This window comes from Syngnathoides biaculeatus, chromosome 15, assembly GCF_019802595.1.
Source record: "Syngnathoides biaculeatus isolate LvHL_M chromosome 15, ASM1980259v1, whole genome shotgun sequence".
Classification (NCBI taxonomy): domain Eukaryota; kingdom Metazoa; phylum Chordata; class Actinopteri; order Syngnathiformes; family Syngnathidae; genus Syngnathoides; species Syngnathoides biaculeatus.
Genome location: NC_084654.1, coordinates 14,671,915 through 14,694,552, shown reverse-complemented (window position 1 = coordinate 14,694,552; position 22,638 = coordinate 14,671,915). Strand labels below are relative to the sequence as shown.

At 43.1% G+C, this 22,638-nt stretch overlaps 2 protein-coding genes across 5 annotated transcripts in view; one reads left to right on the top strand and one right to left on the bottom strand.

Moving 5' to 3' along the window:
* evla (Enah/Vasp-like a) overlaps positions 1 to 8,065 on the top strand; it is a 45,330-nt gene extending 37,265 nt beyond the window's left edge. For all 4 annotated transcript variants that reach the window (XM_061842851.1, XM_061842850.1, XM_061842849.1 and 1 more), the window contains 8 exons: positions 2,556 to 2,812; positions 3,044 to 3,159; positions 4,074 to 4,101; positions 4,224 to 4,263; positions 4,370 to 4,430; positions 4,510 to 4,567; positions 5,056 to 5,113; positions 6,126 to 8,065. In XM_061842851.1, the coding sequence (XP_061698835.1) occupies positions 2,556 to 2,812; positions 3,044 to 3,159; positions 4,074 to 4,101; positions 4,224 to 4,263; positions 4,370 to 4,430; positions 4,510 to 4,567; positions 5,056 to 5,113; positions 6,126 to 6,163 (656 nt within the window). In that variant the 3' untranslated portion in view covers positions 6,164 to 8,065. The remainder of the gene's footprint in view (positions 1 to 2,555; positions 2,813 to 3,043; positions 3,160 to 4,073; positions 4,102 to 4,223; positions 4,264 to 4,369; positions 4,431 to 4,509; positions 4,568 to 5,055; positions 5,114 to 6,125) is intronic.
* An 858-nt stretch (positions 8,066 to 8,923) lies between these two features.
* degs2 (delta(4)-desaturase, sphingolipid 2) lies at positions 8,924 to 20,780 on the bottom strand. Its single transcript, XM_061844630.1, has 3 exons — positions 20,516 to 20,780; positions 14,129 to 14,871; positions 8,924 to 11,210 (listed from the first exon to the last, which is right to left on the bottom strand). Exons 1-3 carry the CDS (start codon positions 20,595 to 20,597, stop codon positions 11,067 to 11,069), a joined length of 969 nt encoding a protein of 322 aa, XP_061700614.1. The 5' UTR covers positions 20,598 to 20,780; the 3' UTR covers positions 8,924 to 11,066.
* Between the last annotated feature and the right edge of the window lie 1,858 nt (positions 20,781 to 22,638).

Below are 22,638 nucleotides of genomic sequence, written 5' to 3'. Positions count from 1 at the left end.
AACATTTGCTACCTCGGCCTGCGGTGGAGACTCAACACACTAAACCCACCTCGAAATACCGTCAGAATCAACATTTAACATGACATAAACAATTGATATAAAATGTGGCGGCACGGTGGATCAGCTGCAAAGCGTTGGCCTCACAGTTCTGAGGTCCCGGGGTCAATCCCGGCCCCGCCTGTGCGGAGGTTGCATGTTCTCCCCGTTCCTGCGTGGGTTTCCTCCGGGTACTCCAGTTTCCTCCCATATCCCAAAATCATCCAACATTAATTGGAAGCTCTAAATTGCCCATAGGTGTGATTGTGAGTGTGGCCGTTTGTCTCCATGTGCTCTGCGATTGGCTGGCAACCCGTCCAGGGTGTACCCCCCTCCTGCCCGTCGACAGCTGGGATCGGCTCCAGCACTCCCGCGACCCTCGTGAGACTAAGCGGCGAAGAAAATGGATGGATGGACATCCTAAATGCTGATTATTAAACGTCTGCAGGTTGCTACAGAAACTCTTTTGCTCTGACCAACCAATCAGAAGCCAGAAAAATGTCGACATGATTGTGGGCCAGTTAGCCAGCTAACTTTGAGGTGAATTTGAAATGCGATGGGCTAAACAAACACCACCGTTACTAATATAGTTTAAGCACTATTGATTCTGAAGGCCCTTAGCAGATTAGATTGACGTGACAACACTTGGTGGCTGGAACCTCATTGGACGGAATACCCCATTAAACATCCACATTTATTTCCTGGAAGCAGCCAAGAGAAATGCTACAAAAGTAAGAAAATTGACTATTGGGAGTAAGATCATAAAATTGAAACACATATTAGATTTTGGGTCGTAAATAACGGTGAGAGCAGAGAAGGCCTTGTTGGCCCTTACGGATCATCACCGAGTGGGAAAAACAATAAACAGCACAAAAAAATAAGGAAATTTGTGTTTGGCATGTTACCGTAATTTCCGACCTACAGAGCGCACCTGATAAGACTCACCCAGTAAATTTGTAAAGAAAATACCAACTGGTACTGGTAAAGAAAGATGGTACACAGAGTTTTCAAAGTTTTAATACCATAGCTTAGCTTAACATAGCAACAACACGGTAGCACAAAAACAAACAAAAAAAAAAAAAACATGCCAGTTAAAAAAAAAAAAATTGACAGCTCCGGGCACTACTCAGTAGCAACACAATAGCACAGCGCTAACAGGGCCGGTTAAGAAAAAACATACCAATAAAAATCACGGAGACACGGCAGTAACATAGCAGCAGCACGCTAGCACAGCCTTAAATCAAGCGCAGCGCTAACAGGGACGGTAAAAAAAAAAAAAAAAAAAACATACTGGTAAAAGTCACTTCCTCGGCACATATATTCCACCAATCTCACTCTTACCTTTCCCGCTCGAGTGTCCTCTGTTAGGAAAAAATGCAAAAAGTCGCAGTTTAAAGGCCGGAAATTACGGTATTGTTTTTTTTTGTAACGTAGTTTCATGGCAGGAAAGGAAAGCCTAACATTCCATCCTCTAAGCCAGTGATTTCCAACCTTTATTGAGCCAAGGCACATATCTGACATTTGAAAAATCTCACTGGACACCACCAAACAAAATTTTCCCAGAAAGTGGACACACGAGTCAATTATATACACTTTCTGCCATCAAATAGGAGAGCCTGTCTGTCTTTATATGCCGCCGCCATAGATAAAGATACATTATTTGTTGTGAATAAACAATATTTTGACCAATTAAGTCAAATCTAATCATTTCCTGCGACACAGCAGACGAGCTCTTTCTGCTCTCATCGTTCTGGCATTCGCCACGTCTTTTTTTACAATACCATCCACCTGATGTCATCAGGATCTGGCCTCAACACTGAGCATGATTTACCTCCGCACGCAACGTCAGTTTACAGCGCGCACGTTGCCGAGAGCAACAGCAAAGTAAGCTTCATTGGCAGAGAATATTTTCTCACGACTACTGCAAATCCCACAAATGTTCAATTTCAAATAAATGCTTTTCAAAGGTATAGGAATTATTGCCAAGAAGCATTGTTACAACAAAGAAATAATTTACCAAACACACATTTCCATGTTTAAATCATCATGAACACCAACAGTTAAGTGCTTATTTGGTCAATTCAACTTTTGTTTTTTTTTTTTGTTTTTTTTTAACAGCAAACTTCATATAGCAATGATATGTGCTTCAACATAAACAACAACAAAAAAACAAGAAAAATCATCTAGTAACAAAAGAACACTTTAGGTTGGTTACTGTCACATAAAACACCAAAATAAATCAAATACAAAAAAAAAACCTGTCTAAAAATAAAACAAAAAAGCTACAACTGACCCTAAAATGCATATAAATATATACATTGATTATGTTTTCATACCGAGCTTCAATAGACTGCAGGTAGTTGGAACTCCATTGGACACAAAAAGAGCCCCGCCCATTCGGAAAAGTGGCAAAGTCAAACAACGCGTGAGCTTCTCGCCTCCTAGCTTAGCGCCCAGGACCCTGGAGGCAACCCAGCGGGTCGCTGCCGTTAACGGAGCTCTAACTTTGCCCCTCGCAGGCGCCCCTGTTTCCGCAGGTCACCCCGCGATGCTGTCCGTGGCCCCGCCTCCGACCGCGGTCCCGGTGCCCACGGCCGGCCCCCCGGCCCCTCCGCCGCCGCCGGGTCCGCCGCCCCCGATGGCGGTGCCCCCGCCCATGCCCCCCCCTCTGCCCGCTAGCGGGGGGCCTTCCGGGGGTCCCCATGGGATGCAGCAGCAGCAGCCCTCGGGGTTGGCGGCCGCGCTGGCCGGGGCCAAGCTTCGGAAGGTTCAAAGGGTGAGCGTCCACCTCGCTTCCTTGTTTTCCAACCGCTTTAGCTGTGTTAATGCTGGGCTCATGAAACTTTTATTGGGTGGGGGTTTTTGTCTGACTTTGAAATTTCCAACTTCAGTCAAAACAAAAAAAAAATCCAAATCCAACAATGCCTGAGGGGTAAAGCCTCTGTGATTGTGATTTATGGGTGGAAAAAAAAGGAAAGTCAGCAAAAGTTGCGCTTGTGTGCTTCAGGACGAGAGCAGTCCGCCAGGATCGAGCGGCAAAAGCGACTCCAACCGATCGAGTGGTGGGAGCGGAGGAGGCGGAGAGGGTCTGATGCAGGAGATGAATGCCTTATTAGCTCGCAGGTAAAACAGGACATTTGGGGTGACGTCGGCGAGTCTGTGTGAGTGTCTGGCTGTGAGCTGTGGCTGACAGCAGCTTCTGCGTGAGTGTGCTCATTGCGCTTACGTTCAATAAAAGTCCTTTGGCTCTCCTTTCATAAATTAAGTCTACGCTTAAAAGCTATTTTTAAAAATGACAGCAGCTTTCCACGAGAGTTGTAGATGTATACTGTATATCAATCGCTTAATTTGTCATTTTTGAAAGCAAGCAATGATTAACGTAATTTACGGCCTACAGAGCGCACCTGATTATAAGCCTTACCCACCACATTTGTAAAGGAAATACCATTTAGTACATACATAAGCAGCACCCGCGTAAAAGCCGCAAGTGCCCACGTTGAAACCCACATTGAAACACGAGATATTTACAAAGAAAGACGGTACACACAAAGTGTTTTCAAAGTTTTAGTACCTTAGCTTAGCTTAACATAGCAACAACGCAGGAGCACGAACAGGGCTGGTTTAAAAAAAAAAAAAACAGCCACGGCAGCTACACGCTAACAAACATGGTAGCACAGCACTAACAGAGCCGGTTAAAAAATATATATATACTGGTAAAAATCACTGCGACACGGCAGTAACACAGCAGCAACACACTAGCACAGCGCGAATGCTAGCGCAGCACTAACAGGGTCGGTTAAAATAAGTCAAATAAATACCAGAAAAAGTCAGTTATATTCCACCGGTCTCACTCTTACCTTTTCCGCTCGAGTGCCCCCTTGGGGCTGTTAGAAAAAAATGCACAAATTAGCTGCATCGCCGCATAAGCCACAGGGTTGTGAGCGTGTGAAAAAAGTCGCAGAAATTACGGTAGTCAAGAGTGACACCTTTTTTGGGACATCCTGTGTTTTACAAAAACTGTTTTTCTTCTCTCTTAGACGGAAAGCTTCTGAAAAACCTGATGAGGTAAAGTATTCATCGTCCTTGTTGTGCCACAGCTTGATTATGTTCACTGTTCAAGCTTTAAGGTAATAGTTCGAGGTCACCTGTTTAAATCCCGAAATCAACATTTACTCTTTCACTCACAGGACGACTCTGGTAGTCGCGGGCCTGGTCAGAACTCAACAGGTATTTCGTGCTTGTAAATGTGTTTGGTTCAGTTTGGGTTTTGGCTGTTAATGGAAAATCAGCAACAGGGCAACAAAATTGTAAGTCCCGCTTCGCTCCTTGTTAGATGCTTTGAAGAAGCCATGGGAGAGATCCAACTCTGCAGAGAAGTCCTCACTGGTGTCAAGGTGGGAACAGAAAAATGCTTCTACTCTAGTGAACATGCAAGAGCTGATTTAGTTTGGATTTTGTCCTCTTGCGCTGCAGAGTGAGACCCATCGGCAGCACGAGTGAATCAGACACCGAATTTGACAGGATGAAACAGGTTAGGTTTAAGTTTCTGTCACTTTTGCTATTATCTACATCAGGGATTCTCAAAATGGGATGCTAAAGACAGTACACAGAAAGAGCTTAACACTAATGCTAGCGCCGCGCTATCACTAGCGCCACGCTGACTCTAACAGGGCCAGTTAAAATAGAACTTACCTGTAAATATCACTAAGACACGCCAGTAACACAGCGCTAAAGCTAGTGCAGTGCTAACAGGGCCGATAAAAGTCACTTTCTCGGCACATATATTCCACCGGTCTCATTCTTACCTTATCTATTAGAGGCGTTTGTTCTTTAAATTGAATGCACATTGCATTTTAAGTGAATCGTTATGTTAAGTGGGTAATATTTTCCCATCGTTAATTAAATGCAATGATAATGTAACTAACTGAATGGCTTTTTTTTTTTTGCACCGTTGAGGTTTAGAATTTAATACAACCATCGTTTTTATTTTAATTAACTCGGAATTTTATTGTCTTGCAGGAGATTTTGGATGAAGTTGTACGCGAGTTGCATAAAGTGAAAGATGAAATAATTCATGGTAAGTTGGTTTATATTGCCGTGTCACAAAGTAAACAGTAATCCCTTGTTTATCACAGGAGTGACATTCCAGATTCCCACTCATGCAGACATGCTTTAGAAGGGCAATTTTTTGGCTAATGCACCAGAAACTATGCGTTAGTGACAGTCCCAGCGGCGTAGGCACTGCAAGGCATCATGAATTGGGACGGCAGATCTGCCTGCTTCCCAGAATTCTATGAGGACTCTTTTCAACTTGAGTTTTGAGGAAATAAAGCTAATCGTTGCTCTTTACTTGCATTTATTCATCTCCATAATGTTACAGGTGATTGGTTTAGCTGGACGTCAGGCAAGGTTGGCATTTGTGGATTTAGTTCATGAAACTCTCGCTGTGTCTTGTGTCAAACAGTGCCATTCTGGTCATGTTGATCACGTTCACTCTGTTACAAATTGACTTAAATGTATGAATTGAAATTGCTCAGTAAGATTCATTTTTTTGCAACGCAAGTCATTGCTGTCACATTAGTCAAATAGCCAATAATGCTGAGGAGTTCCTTAAAGACTCAAAGTTGACTAGTAAACAAAATGAAATTGATGTAGAACAAATCGCATCAAATACATCCATCCTCACAAGGGTCGCGGGAGTACTGGAGCCTATCCCACGTGTTAGCGGGCAGACGGCGGGATACACCCTGAACCGGTTGCCAGCCAATCAATCGCAGGGCACATGGAGACAAACAGCCGCACTCACAATCACACCTAGGGGCAATTTAGATTGTGTTTGGGATGTGGGAGGAAACCCGAGTGCCCGGAGAAAACCTAAACTCCACAGAGGCAGGTCCGGGATTGAACCCCGGACCTCAGAACCGTGAGGCCGACGTTTTAGCAGCTGAAGCACCGCGCTGCGCATCAAATGAGTATTCGTAGCTTGTTTTGTACCAGTGGATTTTTCAACTTACTGTTAGTGATGACAAAAGGTCTCGTACGCTGTGTGAGATAACGTTTCCATTTTTTTATTTTTTTTTTAACGTCAGCTATCAGACAAGAAATAGGTCGGATCAGCACATCCTAATCTCAACGGAGTGACATTTGGGAGGAGAGCAGGAGAAAGAAAAAGGACAAGGAGGACGTGGGACGGACACAGACGGACCCGCTTGGAGCCACCCCCGGAATGTTCTCCCAATGTTTCTGTGAGGAAACATCACAGAGATGTTGTGCCAACATTTGAAACTGCCGGACAGCAAAAAGGACGGAAAAGAGCGAGAGGAACGAGAGAAGGAAGAGCGTTTGAACTGTCGTGCCGACTTAACTTGTTGTGGTTGTATGTGCACCTCTCGACTCAGACAAGACAGCCCCGGTGTTGCAGTTTTCTTCTGTTCCGTCTTAAAAGGATAATATTTTTGTTTTTCTAAGTTTGTACTGTTGTATTATTTAAATCCTGTGCTGATGTTGATGAGTATTTCAGAAGGACAAACGGAAACTTGCACACCATCTGTGTCAGCCTTTTATACTTCTTTCCCTGTTCATTTTATCCCGGACAATTTGTTGAAAACAAGCACAAAATTGGCAAAAAAAAAAAAAATTGGTGCCGAGCTATTTTCTACCGCCGTAGTGGTGTCGTGCGTCCGACCTTTTCTTCCCGCAGGAAAGAAGCCACTGAACATAAATGTTCTCCTGCAGCACCAAGGCCACACCAATGAGCAAGCCACCGGCTTACTGAAAAGCCCTCAGGGGTGAGGAACCCGCAACTCATTGGCCATATGTAGCCCGCAAGATCATTTTATACGGGGACATAAAAAGACATTAACAGGCCTGAAAGAATTTAATGGGGTGTCATTACATGTCACTCAGCTCGCGTAGCTCAGTGGTTAGAGGGTTGGTTTTGGTAAATCAGGGGTCGTGAGTTCGTATCTCTCTGGGGGCCTCACTCCCCAAAAGGGGTTGCGTCAGGAAGGGCATCCGGCGTAAAAACTCAGCCAAATGCCAAACCAATATGAGCGTTCATCTGAGATGTCACGCTGTGGCGACCCCTAACGGGACAACCCGAAAGAAGCTTACATTACATGTCGCTCCCCTTGGAGGGGGGAGAAAAATACAGAATTAAATGTTTGGTATGTGTGGCTTAAATGTGGTCGCAATGAGACCACTTTTGTGGAGAAGTTGGTCTGAGGGTGGAAAGATCTCAAAAGCGACCCTGAAATGGCCAAAATCCCAGACATCCTGTGTCTTTCCTGGAATGACTGCTTAAGACCACCACCCAAAAAAAAAAATGCTTCCGATGCCAAATTGTTGATTGTTCTGAACAAAAGGTGGGTGGCATCCAAGCCAAATTGTTGCTGAAATGGCCCCAGAAAGGTTCCCCACCCCTGGTAAATATTTAGTGGTGTTTGAGGGGGAAAAAAAAAAAAAAAAAAGTCAGTCAATCTAATCATGTTGTAGTTTTTCTTCCGCCTGTTTTTTGTGGCCCTTCCAGTTATGCATGAAACCCGAATCAATTTATTTGGTTAAATGGAGAAAAAAAAAATGGTGCATTTATAATTGTGGTTTGTTTCCATGATGAATCCCCTTCTGTGTAGGAGATGATGCTGATAATGGTAGCAAAGTGGGGGTGGATAATCAAAAAAAAAAAAAAAAAAAAATTGGAAAAAGACTTAAGGGTGTTTCTCTGCCAATATGCAAAGTTAGCTCAAAAGAATGTGCACAAACGGAACGGTCGGTAAATGTGCTGGTAGCGCAAAGTGTCTTTGCAGGAGTTCAGATTGTTGCACTCGCATTGTCTGCTCTCGGCGACAGTCTCATTAAATCAATAAAAAAAAAAAAGCTGGACGCAAAAATTTATTCAAACTTGTGTTACAGGTTTCCGCAACACCTTGTTTTTGAAAGGGTTATTGGGGTGACATGTTTTAGATTGAGATTTTGTCATTGCTGCTCCTTGTAGAACAAGTTGGGTAGCATAATAAACATTTCAAATACATTTAATTGACCAATTCAAACATTCACTGTGCAAACATTTCTTGGAATTAAATGCGCAGGTCTGTAAATGAATGACAAAAAAAACAATTGCAAAGCAATATATGTATTTTAATGGGGTCGGAGAAGCTTTCTGAATGATCCTAACTCCTGTTTCCGTGACAGTCTTGCATTGAATAGTAATGCTGCCCAAAACATTGATCATCACCTGACGTCATGGCTACTTCAAGTTTGGACGTACCATTTGATAAACATGGGCAATTACCTCAAGGGTTGCCGAGATTCCAGGTGTCCACAAACAATTTCACAAAAAACTGTTTTCTTCAATTTGCAGTTTCAGTCTTAATTCACACAATTTAAAAGCAGAATGCTAAATAAATATCATTCTGACTGCTTCGTCTATCCCTTCTCGTGCCATGGACGATTCCATATGTGTCAAACTCGAGGCCGGGGGGCCAGGTCTGATTTTATGTGGCCCGCGGAGCCAAATCTAGAGTGTCAATTTCCATGATTCTTGTAAAAATCTGAACCAAAATTTAAAATGGTCATATATGGTAAAGATAAAGTTGAGATTTTACAAGCATTTTTGTGTTACCAAACATGAATAGTTAAACACATTGCCCTTGATTTCTGATTCCAAAACTAGTTCATAAATTGTTGATGTAAATATGATGAGACGATGAAATATTTTTGTTCCACAGTCATAACGGCCCTCTGAGGGAAACGGGAACAGCAATGTGGCCTGCAAGAAAAACGAGTTTGACACCCCTGGACTATTCCATCATAATGTAAATGTGCAAACCAAACATGTTGGTAGGGCTGTGAGGAAACTAAGGCAGAGTTCACCAAGGGGAGCAGAAAATAGCAGACGGTGACAGGAATACAACATTTTTATTAAAACTAGCAACAGCTTCAACATTTTTTTTTTTTTTTAACTGCAACTCTGAAAGCGTAACCAGTAGCGACCACCACAGATATGAATAGCTAGATACACCATGACCCTTTTGAGCTGCATGCCTAAGGCGACGCTAAGTTAGGACCGTAAAAGTCGGCAGCACATTCTGTGCGTGTGTGGCCGGCAAGAAAAGCAAAAGACTGTGGATGCCGGTACATTGTGCTGCATACGGCTGTGCACAACGCAGTAAAACTATGACAACGGAACTGGGAATAACGTTTCATAAGCTTGGTAAAATACAGTCATGAGAAATGATAGGAGAATAGACATGTTTTGATCAATATCTTTTTATAAAGATGTCCGTTTATTTGTTTTACATTTAAATACACAACAAAATCACACTAAGTAGGTAAACTTGGAAAAAAAAAAAAAATTCACAAAAGGAGACTATCAGGGTACAGCAGCCCCGCAGAAGCATCCGCGCAAGCCAAAGTGTTTTCGTCGCTAGCCCACTCCAATTTGCGCAAACGCGTTTGCCATCATGTGAAACGTTTAGGGACTCTGAACTCGGCCTCTCACTCTTTTCGGTCGCTTTCACTAGCGACCGCGCCAGTCTCTGAACCTCGAAATGAGGTTAGCAAAGTTCAAAGTTTTTCATGGAAACAGTAATTTTGATAAGCCCCGCCTCCTGGCCAAAAACTAAAAAAAATAAAGCCCAAATGATGTGTGATTAGGAATCCCATTCAGTTTCTGGTACGACACCCTGCTCCAATATTACTGGCTCCAGGACATGTGCTGCTGCACTATGATTGGCTGATAAATCCCAGTCGAACACGCCCTACAAAGATGTGATTCATGTGTGTTCTATTAATAATAGCACCTGACCCACCCTTATCCTAATCCAAATCTATCTGAGACTACCTCAACCCTAGCCGTGAACTTGTTTTCATTTTTGTATAAAATGCGATCCATACTTCGGGATGCTTTTGGTCGCACCTGTGTCGCCTTCCCTTCAAGCGATCCGGGAGCCAATCCTGTTGCAGCAGGGCGTGTCGTGCCACGAATTTGCGTGCGATTCCTAATGACGACTAAATGACACTCTTCCTCTGTTCTGTCAATGTGCTTAAATATCGGTGCTCGTATTTCTACACAATGTCCTTGAACGCGTCATTGAAGACCTTTTCGCCATGTCGTCACGCGTACTTCCGGGTGGCAATAGCTCAGATGACACTACTTTGTAAACTCATCATATTTGACTGTACCAGAATGACTGGATATTGATTTTGGCCTTCTTCTCGACTGGCAGTAGTTTGAACATGTGAAGTGTCAGTCGAAAAGAAGAAATCTGCATTTCAAAGTCAGAAATACCGAGTAGTTAATATGATCAGTTGGGCCATTTTTAATTAGCAGATCTTTCAAATATTTAGCTAATGGCGCAGACGTACTCTTGAGGGTGGTGAGCGCGCCAGAGACCTGATGTTAACTAGGAGGCTAGCCATGATGTTTTGCTAAATTACTTCAAGACAAGCCAGCAAAATGGAGGATTCATTCTCACTCCATTCACCTTCCCGACACACAAATTCCACTGGATTATTTTAGATGATTTTAAAAGTACACATTTTCGAGTATAACTGGTGGCGCTACCCCAATCCTGTTTTTTTGTTTTGTTTTGTTTTGTTGTTTTCGGTTCGAGTCAATGTTAGCCACGGCCTTTGTCCCACCCAGAAGTACCCTGGCTCCCGTTGCTCACAGACATGATGAAAAGATCTACAAAGATGACATCACGCCGAGGGGCACCAAAAAGGACCGCATAACAATAATGAAACACAAACAACACGAAAAGGTAGACTTTACAAAAAATTATTTTCACGGTTGAATACTATTAATTGTAGTCTGAAATGGCATGGCAAGCCATCTGTATTGTATGACGGAAACAAGTGGAAATTCTGTGCGCTGTGAAAGAAGGAAATACACTATTTGCGTTCTTTTCTAACGTGTTCGACTGCAACATAAGTGACTCAAGGAGAGCGGATCCGGCTTTGACAGTGACCCTGAACCGCGGTGCGTTCACCAGTGAAATCGCTCCCAACGGATGAGTGGCGCATCCGCTCTACTCCAGTTTATTCAGCTTGTACTCACGCTTGATCCTGGCATACGGGCCGATGCTGTCGTCGAACACGAAGTCCCACAGCACTTGCATCCATGACGTGTGCTGAGGCAGGGAGTCGTAGTACTCGGACGCGATCTGCTTCACCTGGAGACACCGAGGGAACGTCAAGGGCCAGAAAAGGTCACCATCTGATCACGTGATGGTAAACCCGGGATGCAATTGCAGATGTTTCAGATCACACTCGGTATTGGTACGTACTCAAAATCAAGTGACTTGACTCGGACTTGGGTGCACAGAAAAAAAAATTGTGATCGAGGCAAGTGAGCAAATTTGCCATTTCAAAAGTTTATAACAAAATGGTGACCCTTAATATTAATCAGTGCTCAAGAAGTACCTCTTCGGTTTCAGAAGGGTTGGTGACAGCCTTTACAGAAATTTGATCGGCCTGATCGGAATGAGTGATAATTGGCATTTTTTGATGTCATATTTCAACTTCCCATCAGTAACGTCATTGATGGGCTCCAAGAAAGACATTTACTCTGCGTCGCCGTCGTGCACAGTATATCTTTATTTTTATGTGGTACGGTAATTTCCGGCATATAAACCGCGACTTTTTTCACATGCTTTCAACCCTGTGGCTTATGCGGCGGTGCGGCTTATTTGTGCAATTTTTTTCTAGCGGCAGCAAGGGGGTACGCGAGCAGAAAAGGTAAGAGTGAGACGGTGGAATCACTGAGGGGAGGAAATGACTTGTACCCGTTTGTATTTTTTTTTTCCACCCGGCCCTGTTAGCGCTGCACTAGCTTTAGCGCTGTGCTAGCATGTTGCTGTGTCTCAGGGATTTTTTTTTTTAATTTGACAGTCTTAGCGCCGCGCTAGCATGTTGCTGCTGTGTTACTGCCATGTCTCAGTGATTTAAGTATGTTTTTTCTTTTAACTGACACTTTTAGTGCTGTGCTACCGTGTTGCTAATGTGTAGCTGCCACTGCTGTTTTTTTTGTTAAATCGGTATGTTTTTTTTTTTTTTTTTTTTAACAGCCCTGTTTGTGCTACCGTGTTGTTGCTATGTTAAGCTAAGGTATTAAAACTGAAAACTCTGTGTACCATCTTTCTTTGTAAATATCTCGCGTTTCAATGTGGGCACTTGTGGCTTTTACACAGTTGCGGCTTATGTATGCATCAAATGGTATTTTCTTTACAAAATGTACTGGGTGAGGCTTATAGGCAGGTGGGATCTGTAGCCCGGAAATTACTGTAGTATTTATATAGGTTTTTTTGCCTGTGTATTTTGACGTAGAACTAAATATCTGACGGCCAATAAAGGTAAAGAAAAAAAAAAACATTTCATGGGAGAGTAATGACACGATTAATGACATGTGACTACTGCAATAACATTTTGTACTCCAATACCACAGCATTTTTAACAATGGGGCTTTATCTTGTCAAGTCAAATAAGACTGAATACACGTTACTGTGGAGATGACAACATGAGTGGATTGCGCCGACTGTATTGCAAGAAGAAAACGGGGAAAATCGTCTAAATTGCCCGTCAGTGTAAACGGGAGTGTGAGTGCCGATTTGGCTTTATGCATGTGCATTGTTAACAATGCAATTGGCTGGCGACCAGTCGAGAGTCTACCCTACCTCTTGTCAAAAATCAGATGGGACAGCCTCCAAATCACTCGTGACCCAACTGGCTGACGACAAGTGCGATTGAAAGTGGAAGTATGCAAATTTCAGTCAGCACTGCAGTCATTGGAAACAATGACCATGATGACATGCAAGCAGCAGACAAGTTCTTTGTTCTCATGGAGGATGTGGCGTGTGTATTTTGAATACATTTAAAAAGAGGACAACTGATGTAGTCACTACATGGTTTAGATCAAAGCCATGCTCTTCCATCGTTTCATATTTGGATTTCGCGGTTTTTTTAAAAAAGCAGAAAGTGCCTGTGGACAAACAGGTTTTATGGCAAACAATTAGTTTCATCGTGGAGGGAAGCTGTTGGCGTGCAGCCCACAGCACTTTTGTGTTGTCCAGGCCCTCAGGCGGCTTTGGTTAATCAGTTACCTGGTGTGACGTTTCATCTGATAACTTTTTTAGTTTAGTTTAGTTTAGTTCAAGACGGCCCACACCTAAGGCCCAGTACCTGTTACACAGCCGAACCCACAAAGTCCAGTTGGACAGTTTTTGAGGATGGACGCGCATTTCACATGACATCGGCATAGCCTGAGAGTTCAGCTCAGTGAGGTCCATGTCGCCATGTGGGAGGGTAGTTTAATGAAATGTTCCTAATTATGTACTATACGTACAAGTTGTATCAGAAACTGACCCTAAACTAACACTAAACCCTTCAGTCTAGTAGGTGCCTGCAGGAAAAAAAATGTCATGGGAAAAAAAAGTCAAACCCATCACAAAGGAAATAGATGCCAAACATGAGGGTGGTACTTATGTACTCTCCAGACTGCGCAGTATTCAGTAATTTGGTATGGATATTAAGTTTTTCTTGATCTTTGGCTTTCTACCAACCTCAGAAGAGGACCAGTTCTTTGCTTGATTTTTTTTCCCCCGCCTATTACAAAACTGACCAAACGTATTACCGTAAATCCCGGCCTACAGAGCACACCTGGTTTTAAGCCTCACCAGTACATTTGTAAAGGAAATACCATTTGGTACATACATACGCTGCAGCTGTGTAAAAGCTGCAAGTGCCCACATTGACACTCACATTCAAACATGACATATTTTCAAAGAAAGAGTTTAATGCTAGCGCTAATGCTAATGCTAATGCTGAGACAGGCCAGTTCCACAGCAGCAACACCCTAACAGGGCCGGAAAAAGTCACTCCCTCGGCACATATAATCCACCGGTCTCATTCTTACCTTTTCCACTCGAGTGCCCCCTTGCGCCCGTTAGAAAAAAAATCCACAAATTGGCCGCATCACCGCATAAACCGCAGGGTTGAAAGCGCGTGAAAAAAGTCGCGGCTTGTAAGCCGGAAATTGCGGTAATTGAATCTTATGAGAGATGCGTTTGCATAGCAAAGGTAATGATAGTCTTACCTGAGGGAGCTTACTGCCAGGTATGCTTGGGAAGTCATGGTGCTCCATGTGGTAGCCAACATTGAAGGTGATCAAGTTGAGCGAACCATAGTAAGAGTACGTCTCGTGCCCCTTCATGAACATGTAGTGCTCGGCTATGAAATGTCCAGAGATGGGGTGGAGTCCCATGGACAAGATAGATCCCGCGATGAGGTAAACGACCGGCTTGAGCCCCCACAGATAATAGATGAGGGCGTCCGCCACCAACTGTATGACAAAGTTCTGGATCTCCAGATTACAAATGGGTTTTGGGTTGACCAGCAGCGGGCGCAAGGTGTAAAAAAATGGCTGCAGGAAGAGCCACGCCATCTTCCTGGTCGGGGTACAAAAGAACCAGCCTTCAAAGTCGGTGGGAATGTCCACGTCCAGTTTGTCTCCCCCCAGGTAGCGGTGGTGGTCGATGTGGTACTTCTTGAACGAGGCAGAGTAGGGCACCCCAATGGGCAGGTTGGCCCACATGGCGAACCAGCGGTTCCACTTGGCCAGCTTGTTGCCGAAAGCCACGTTGTGCGAAATGTCATGGATGGCCAGCGTCAATGAGTGGTTGATGCAGCCGCCGAACGCGTATGCCCAGAACAAGATCCACTTCCATGGCAGATCGCGTACCAGGTAGCAGGCCAGGAGCTGCAACAGCACCATGCCAGACACCACCCACTTCAGATGGGGATCTGGACCCATCAGAGATTTGATCTCTGGGTATTTGGCTGCAAGCAACACAAGAGGGACTTCACTTGAGTCATTGCTTGGGCAAACAAACTCGATTGAGGTTAGGGGAAGTCACACAGTATAAAGTGGAACTAATATATAGAACGTGGAAATATTAAAAATTCAGAATAAAACTTTATGGAGCAGTAACTTTTGACGCTTTCAAGGTTGCTGAACAACAACAACAAAAATTGGACTAGAAATTTTTTTTATACACAGATTGTTTTTACACCCAGATCTGAGCTTCTCCATAAAAAAAAAAAACACTTTACTGTATAATTTGATACCTTAATCACAAAAATGTTTTACTATTTGTAATTTTAAAAAATGCATGGATAAAAATATTAAAAAATACTTTGGTAAAGGAGGTTGTACTTACCATTTGTAAACCTTACATTGGTTCTAGTCTAATACATTTGTTCACTTGTTCACTCTGCTAGTCAAAATTACATTTTCAATACAGTCCAACATTTTTGCCCATTTGTCTATAAACAGATATATACTCACCAACAGATGAATATGTATGATCATGTATTGATATTTTTTGTATGGTATACTGTGTTTCAACTTTTTACCTAGCAGTAAGTGCTCATTTCACTTATGTGCGGTACACATTTTGACAATTTCTCCGTCTACCCATCCATTTTTGACACCCCTCATCCTGGTTAGGGTCATGGGGCACTGGACCCTATTCCAGCTGACTCCAGGCAAAAGGCAGACTACACCCGGAATCGATCGCCAGTCAGTGCCAGGACAGGTGTAGACACGGACAACCATTTGCACTCGCATTCCCACTGAGTGGGAACTAACCCCACGCTGCCTGTACCAAAGTCAGGCAACCAAATCCACTACACCGTCTGTGACCGATTGTGTTTCCATTTTAATTCAAAAAAATGAGAGATGGTAATATTTTACCGTCTTCGTAGCTAACAACGCCATCCCCGTCTAAAGCGGAATTGTAGCGCTTGACAACGTAAACAGACCAAAAGACAAGTTAGAGCAAGGTCTGTGGTGACAAGGCTCCTTCTCGTGGGAGGACGCCGCTCACAAATATTTTCTTAATTGGGAAAGGTGTTGCTTTGCTGAGGAACCATAAACACAACGATGACAGAAGAAAGCTTGGGTTGAAGCAAGTCCACCTAGATCGCGGAGTCATTAATGGAAAGGGTTAACTTGTTTGGACATTTTCGGAAATGCCAAAATGTATCGCAAGTAGTTAACAAGTCAGTTAGTCGCTTTTCTGCCTTTCAGCTTAACTGTATTAAGCCCAAAGAGGTCAGAATACAATTTTTTTTAAATTCAGCTGTTCAATCGATAACTAGAACTCAATATTTTGTCTGCGTTTTGAATCTAGCACCTTACAGTTTTCTGCTATTTTTACCTGTGACAAAACAGGAGCTACTCCGTTCATTCAGTGTTTGGAGACATCATGTTTGCCAACAGCAGGGATGTGATTTGACTGAATGAAAAAAGACAGAAAAATAGCCCGGGGTCAGGGGACCGCAAGAATGATCACCAATTTTAATGTTTTATAAATTTTATTTTATTGTATTATGAATGCAATATACCTAGTACATCTATAAATACTTGCTATTATGTTTTCAAAATGTGCCCAATATGATCATTCATTATTTAGGTGCATACCTTTACCCCTAAAAATTACAAATTCATATACAAATTCAACTAACCACTAGAAGTGAAACTAAATTGAATTCAAATTTGCATTATGGCATGCAAGCAGGGTTTCATAAGGTGTATATTCTATCCCTTCAAAAAACGTTTTAATTTCTTGTTTTTGTAAATGATTGAAACGCATGAATTTGACAATTATTAACATCATGTTTCATTATCAGTAAAAAATGGACATTTTTACAAGTAATTTCTTCTGAACTGTTACCTCATTATTGACAACTCCGTCTGCAACTGGGGTTGGTTGTTTCGGTGGATCTTGCCTCTCAATACCGGGAATAGTGGACATAAAGATGAGATGAAGTCCGTAAGGTTTGTTGACCTTGGCTTGACATCCGAATGTACCAGCTATGGAAAAGTTAGTTTTCCTTGCCTCTAGTTGTTGACGTGTTTTTGTCATTTCGCGTGAACTTCCAATGCCCTGAAACCTCTTGATCCATAGTCAATAGTATCCTGACACCACGTGCACAATACTTTACCAGTTCGATCGATTTTGCGAATGAAGTCGGTTGACAGAGTGGTAACTTCGTTCTTTCCAATGGTATGAACAATTTCTCGTTCCATCCAATCCCATTGAAACTTATTTTTGACGCTTCTATCAATTTCTTTCACTCGCAAAGCATCTTTCCTCTCGAGCACCACCATATTGTTCACTTGCAAATGGGCCCATTACCTGCCTGTTCCACATTCGACCAATCAACGGACGCGTATCACATTTTCCGCCTCGCTTGCAAAAGTCGAATCGGAAAATGAACGAGTGGATTCTGACACGGGTTGCGGTCGTAAATTGCAGAAAAAAGACGGAATCCTGCCTTTGAACAGAAAAATCACGTCTGAGTTACATTAGTTCATGTGAAAAAGTGATCCATGCAAAGCTTTGAGACAACAATTTTGGGGTAACATTTTTTTTTCGTAATCAAATTATTTGGTCAATTTTTTCAAACCTAGAATCAATATAAATGTGAAAAAACATTTATATATATTGAGATTTTTCATGAATTGTCTTTTGGGTATGTCAATATGAATATAGAAAAAAATATATAAATAAAATGAAAATATAAAAAAAGCATAATTACAAAAATTTAAATTATGTAATAAAAATTAATAATTACATTTAGAAAATACAACAAAGCATAATCAATATGAATACGTATGAAGAAAAACCTGAATCGCACAAAATGCACTTAAGGCAACGTCGCCTTCAATACGCGTGAAAGCTTCAACGATGTGGGATGTGATTTCAAGGCATCTCGGCAGCATGTCGCCTTGATCTGCCTTTGATTTGACCAATCCTTCTCTACGGTGTAAATATTTAACTCAATTGCCCTCTTTTCAACTATAGTTCATTTTAAGGACTGATGACTAAACCGATACTAAACACACAACTCCAATCTAAGCATTAACTCACTTGAAGCCAGTCTATGATGCGATCTCACCACTAATGGGGTTGTTTGTCCTATAACACAGCAATGTGGCCAAATATTACGTCTTTATTTGCTTTGTGTGTGTTATCCCACACATTTAGCACATAAAGTTAAATGAATAACCAGGCATCATAAAAACGTGGCGTCCACTCCTGTGGTCGGGGAGGGGATTGCTTCTCATATGCTGTTATCTTGGTATCTACATTTTTTTCCCCCAATTGTTGCAAAAACACAACCCACTTTTAGATGGTTTAAAATGAATAAAGATAATGCATTCACCAAAAATGGTCAAAATTTACATTACACATTTTTAAACATAATGCTATTCTTACGACATGTTCAAAGTGAATTTCAGACCACATTGTTAAGAAACTGAGGATAGACATGACAACTGCATGTTTAAAAGTGAATATAGGTGAAAATAAATCATCAAAAGTGAGAAAGAAAATTGGCCTCAAAATTTCAGATCTTAAAACTGATCTCTTCATTTGAGGAAAGTCAGTCAGAACATGTAGTTTTATCAGTCTACACTACTGCGGTAATCTGGGACCGAGTTTTGGGACCTGACCCAACAGTTGAGAATCAATGGTAAGGTGTAGCTTCCGATTTCATCTAATAATCAATAACAGCTGATGATTTACTGCACCCAAGCATCGTTGAACACCCCCCCCCCCCAAAAAAAAAAAAAAAAACACAATCATAAAACACTCAGCGCTGATCAAAATAACCATATTCATTTCCATCCATTATCCAAAGTGCTTATCCTCAGTCGGGAGCCAATCCCAATTGATTCTGGGCGAGAAGCAGGGCACATAAGACAAACAATTACACACTTACATTCACACCCACGGGTTATTTAGAGTTGCAATAACCACATGATAATGGGAAATAGAAGCGACCTAGCTTCCAAAATATCTTCTTTCATTTTCCACTGCATTGGCCAGAGAATAATTCCAAATTCAGCCCTTTAATGTTTAATGGCTCAGAGGTGTCAAGCAACCTATTGTCTCGTTTCACACCTGTGGAAACGTGAAAACAAGAATATAAAAACACTGTCGAAAGGATCGTGGGTCCATTTTTAATCAGGTCACGGATTGTCAGAGTTATACGGATCCTCTTGGTCACGCAGTTTCATTGGCTTTTTAAATCACCACCATCTGTTGTATTCTTCATAATCAGTTCCCAGCTTTTATTGAGCCAAGGCACGCACCTCAACATGACTTATTTTGTCTCATGAATGGCAACAGGTGGAAGAACAATTGACTTTCCTGCTTGCCACTATAGTATCACTGGCGTAGATAGATGGTAAACGATGTACAGCATTTGCAATTAATAAAGAATATTATATTCATTTCTCACCAACTTAAGTTAAAGTGGGGAAAACTCCCCACAGTACCCCGATGGTCTCACGACACAGTGTGCCGCAATAGCTTGGTTTAGTGTACTTTACTGTATATGTTATGGAAAAACAGGATACATTTTGGTAAAGAAAGAATGATCCAATGTAGTTTTGGCTTTTAAAAAAAAAGTACATTTTTAAAAAGTGGCATCATTGGTGAAATGTGACACGCTAATAGCCTGTTATCAATTATCAATCTCAGAATAACAGCGATGGTTCACACACACCACATTTGACACTGGGGAAAGCTCCCTTATGGGCTGGGGTCATTTGACTACTATATAAACTACTACTACAGTGTGTGTGTGTGTGTGTGTGCGCGTGTGTGAGTCTATGAGTGTGTTTATATGTCCATGCGCATGCCTTTTACCAAATCAGCCCAAAGGCATTATCAAAGATCCAGCCAGAAAACACAATTGTGCAACTCAGGTGAACATACAGGTCAAGCGCCTGGGAATTTTTGATAAAAGGAAAAAAATGTCAATGCCAAGTGCGGTTTTAAACTAACAATCAAAATTTATTTTTTTTTTAAAAAGTGCCTACTAAATTGTTTTGTTTGTTTGACTTATTGTCTACATAGAGATTCAGTCATCCAGGTGACGGTAATCTGGTCATGTTGAATCAAGCTTCATGTTTGTTGACTTTTATTTCATTTTTTTTTTTTTCACTGAATACATTCATAAATGATTCAAGTAAATTATGACATTTACACACAATTAGCCATGTTGAGATTTCACCACAATCTATTTGTCGTCAAAAGACACCAACCTCAATTCTGCTATCAGATGGGTATATCCTAATTTATGAGTTATTTTGTCTCAAATATACCTTGTTTTTTTTTTTCCTCCACAGTAAAAACCACGGCCGTGAGATTTTTTTTTTTTGAAAGTCAAATTTGTGCTCTGGCTCAGTACAAGTTGGGAACGAATGGCCGAGTTCAGGTAACCCTGATGGCGTGCAGTTGCTCTGCGTGTATTGCATAGTGATGACTGGTTGAGTAAGAGCCAGTAGACTGGTTCAACCGGATCCTAGCACTTGTTACAAACTTGGCAAAACAAACAAACAAACAAACAAATAAAAGCCCTCTTTTAGAGAGTCTTGCTTGTGCGGGATGTGTTAAGACTCACTCACCCAGTATCTCTTTCCTCCTCGCCGTGTGCGGCTGGTCGTTGTAGACCCATTCGAAGTCGCCTCTTCCACCTGCCTTGTCCATGTCGTCCTATCGCTGGCGAAGGCTGAATGGAACCGAGTGGTTGAAGTCGAGTCGTGGGGCGGAGCAACGAGAGCCGAGTGGCGGGCGGGCGCCGCTCCAAGTCGGACTGGAAGTCAAGGAGAACTCGCCCCAGTCTCTTCTCGCCCCTCGGGGCCGCGCCCACTCGAGCAGGTAACAACATGGCGTCGTTCGACAGGTGTGTCACTCCGCCCTCCTCTCCTCACCCCCAAGGCGGCCGCTGCACCTGCTCCACAGTGCCTGGAACGGACTTGGTTAATGTTACTATTTCAGTGCCTTTCTCAAAGTAGTAGAGCAAATTACTTTTGATGACGTTTTGATTACTTGTCTTAATTTAGAATGGATCCATCCACAGAACCATTGGGTGTTTCATCCATTATCTATCTATCTATCTATCTATCTATCTATCTATCTATCTATCTATCTATCTATCTATCTATCTATCTATCTATCTATCTATCTATCTATCTATCTCTATCTATCTATCTATCTATCTATCTATCTATCTATGTTCCCCCGTGCCTGCATGGGTACTCCGGTTTCCTCCCTAATCCCAAAAACATCCAAGACTAATTGGACACTCTAAATTGCCCCGAGGTGGCTGTTTGACTCTATGTGCCCTGCAATTGGCTGGCAACCAGTTCAGGGGTGTAGCCTGCCACCTGTCCGTCGGCAGCTAGGATAGGCTCCAGCACTCCCCCGTGACCCTCATGAGGATAGGTGGCGAAAGAAAATGGATGGCAACACTAATTGGAGACTCTAAATTGCCCCTCGGTGAGATTGTGAGTGCGACTGTTTGTCTCTATGTGCCCTGCGATTGGCTGGCAACCAGTTCAGGGGTGTACCCTGCCACCTGCCCGTCGGCAGCTAGGATAGGCTCCAGCACTCCCCCGTGACCCTCATGAGGATAGGCGGCAAAAGAAAATGGATGGCAACACTAATTGGAGACTCTAAATTGCCCCTCGGTGAGATTGTGAGTGCGACTGTTTGTCTCTATGTGCCCTGCGATTGGCTGGCAACCAGTTCAGGGGTGTACCCTGCCACCTGCCCGTCGGCAGCTAGGATAGGCTCCAGCACTCCCCCGTGACCCTCATGAGGATAGGCGGCAAAAGAAAATGGATGGCAACACTAATTGGAGACTCTAAATTGCCCCTCGGTGAGATTGTGAGTGCGACTGTTTGTCTCTATGTGCCCTGCGATTGGCTGGCAACCAGTTCAGGGGTGTACCCTGCCACCTGCCCGTCGGCAGCTAGGATAGGCTCCAGCACTCCCCCGTGACCCTCATGAGGATAGGCGGCAAATGAAAATGGATGGCAACACTAATTGGAGACTCTAAATTGCCCCTCGGTGAGATTGTGAGTGCGACTGTTTGTCTCTATGTGCCCTGCGATTGGCTGGCAACCAGTTCAGGGGTGTACCCTGCCACCTGCCCGTCGGCAGCTAGGATAGGCTCCAGCACTCCCCCGTGACCCTCATGAGGATAGGCGGCAAAAGAAAATGGATGGCAACACTAATTGGAGACTCTAAATTGCCCCTCGGTGAGATTGTGAGTGCGACTGTTTGTCTCTATGTGCCCTGCGATTGGCTGGCAACCAGTTCAGGGGGTACCCTGCCACTGCCCGTCGGCAGCTAGGATAGGCTCCAGCACTCCCCCGTGACCCTCATGAGGATAGGCGGCAAATGAAAATGGATGGCAACACTAATTGGAGACTCTAAATTGCCCCTCGGTGAGATTGTGAGTGCGACTGTTTGTCTCTATGTGCCCTGCGATTGGCTGGCAACCAGTTCAGGGGTGTACCCTGCCACCTGCCCATCGGCAGCTAGGATAGGCTCCAGCACTCCCCCGTGACCCTCATGAGGATAGGCGGCAAAAGAAAATGGATGGCAACACTAATTGGAGACTCTAAATTGCCCCTCGGTGAGATTGTGAGTGCGACTGTTTGTCTCTATGTGCCCTGCGATTGGCTGGCAACCAGTTCAGGGGTGTACCCTGCCACCTGCCCGTCGGCAGCTAGGATAGGCT

Coding starts and splice junctions, on each gene's coding strand:
- degs2 (XM_061844630.1), bottom strand. CDS start 20,597: ATGGACAAGGCAGGTGGAAGAGGCGACTTCGAATGGGTCTACAACGAC. Junction 14,872..20,515: donor GAGGAGGAAAGAGATACTGG/GTGAGTGAGTCT, acceptor TGTTGCTTGCAG/CCAAATACCCAGAGATCAAA. Junction 11,211..14,128: donor CTGGCAGTAAGCTCCCTCAG/GTAAGACTATCA, acceptor CGGTGTCTCCAG/GTGAAGCAGATCGCGTCCGA.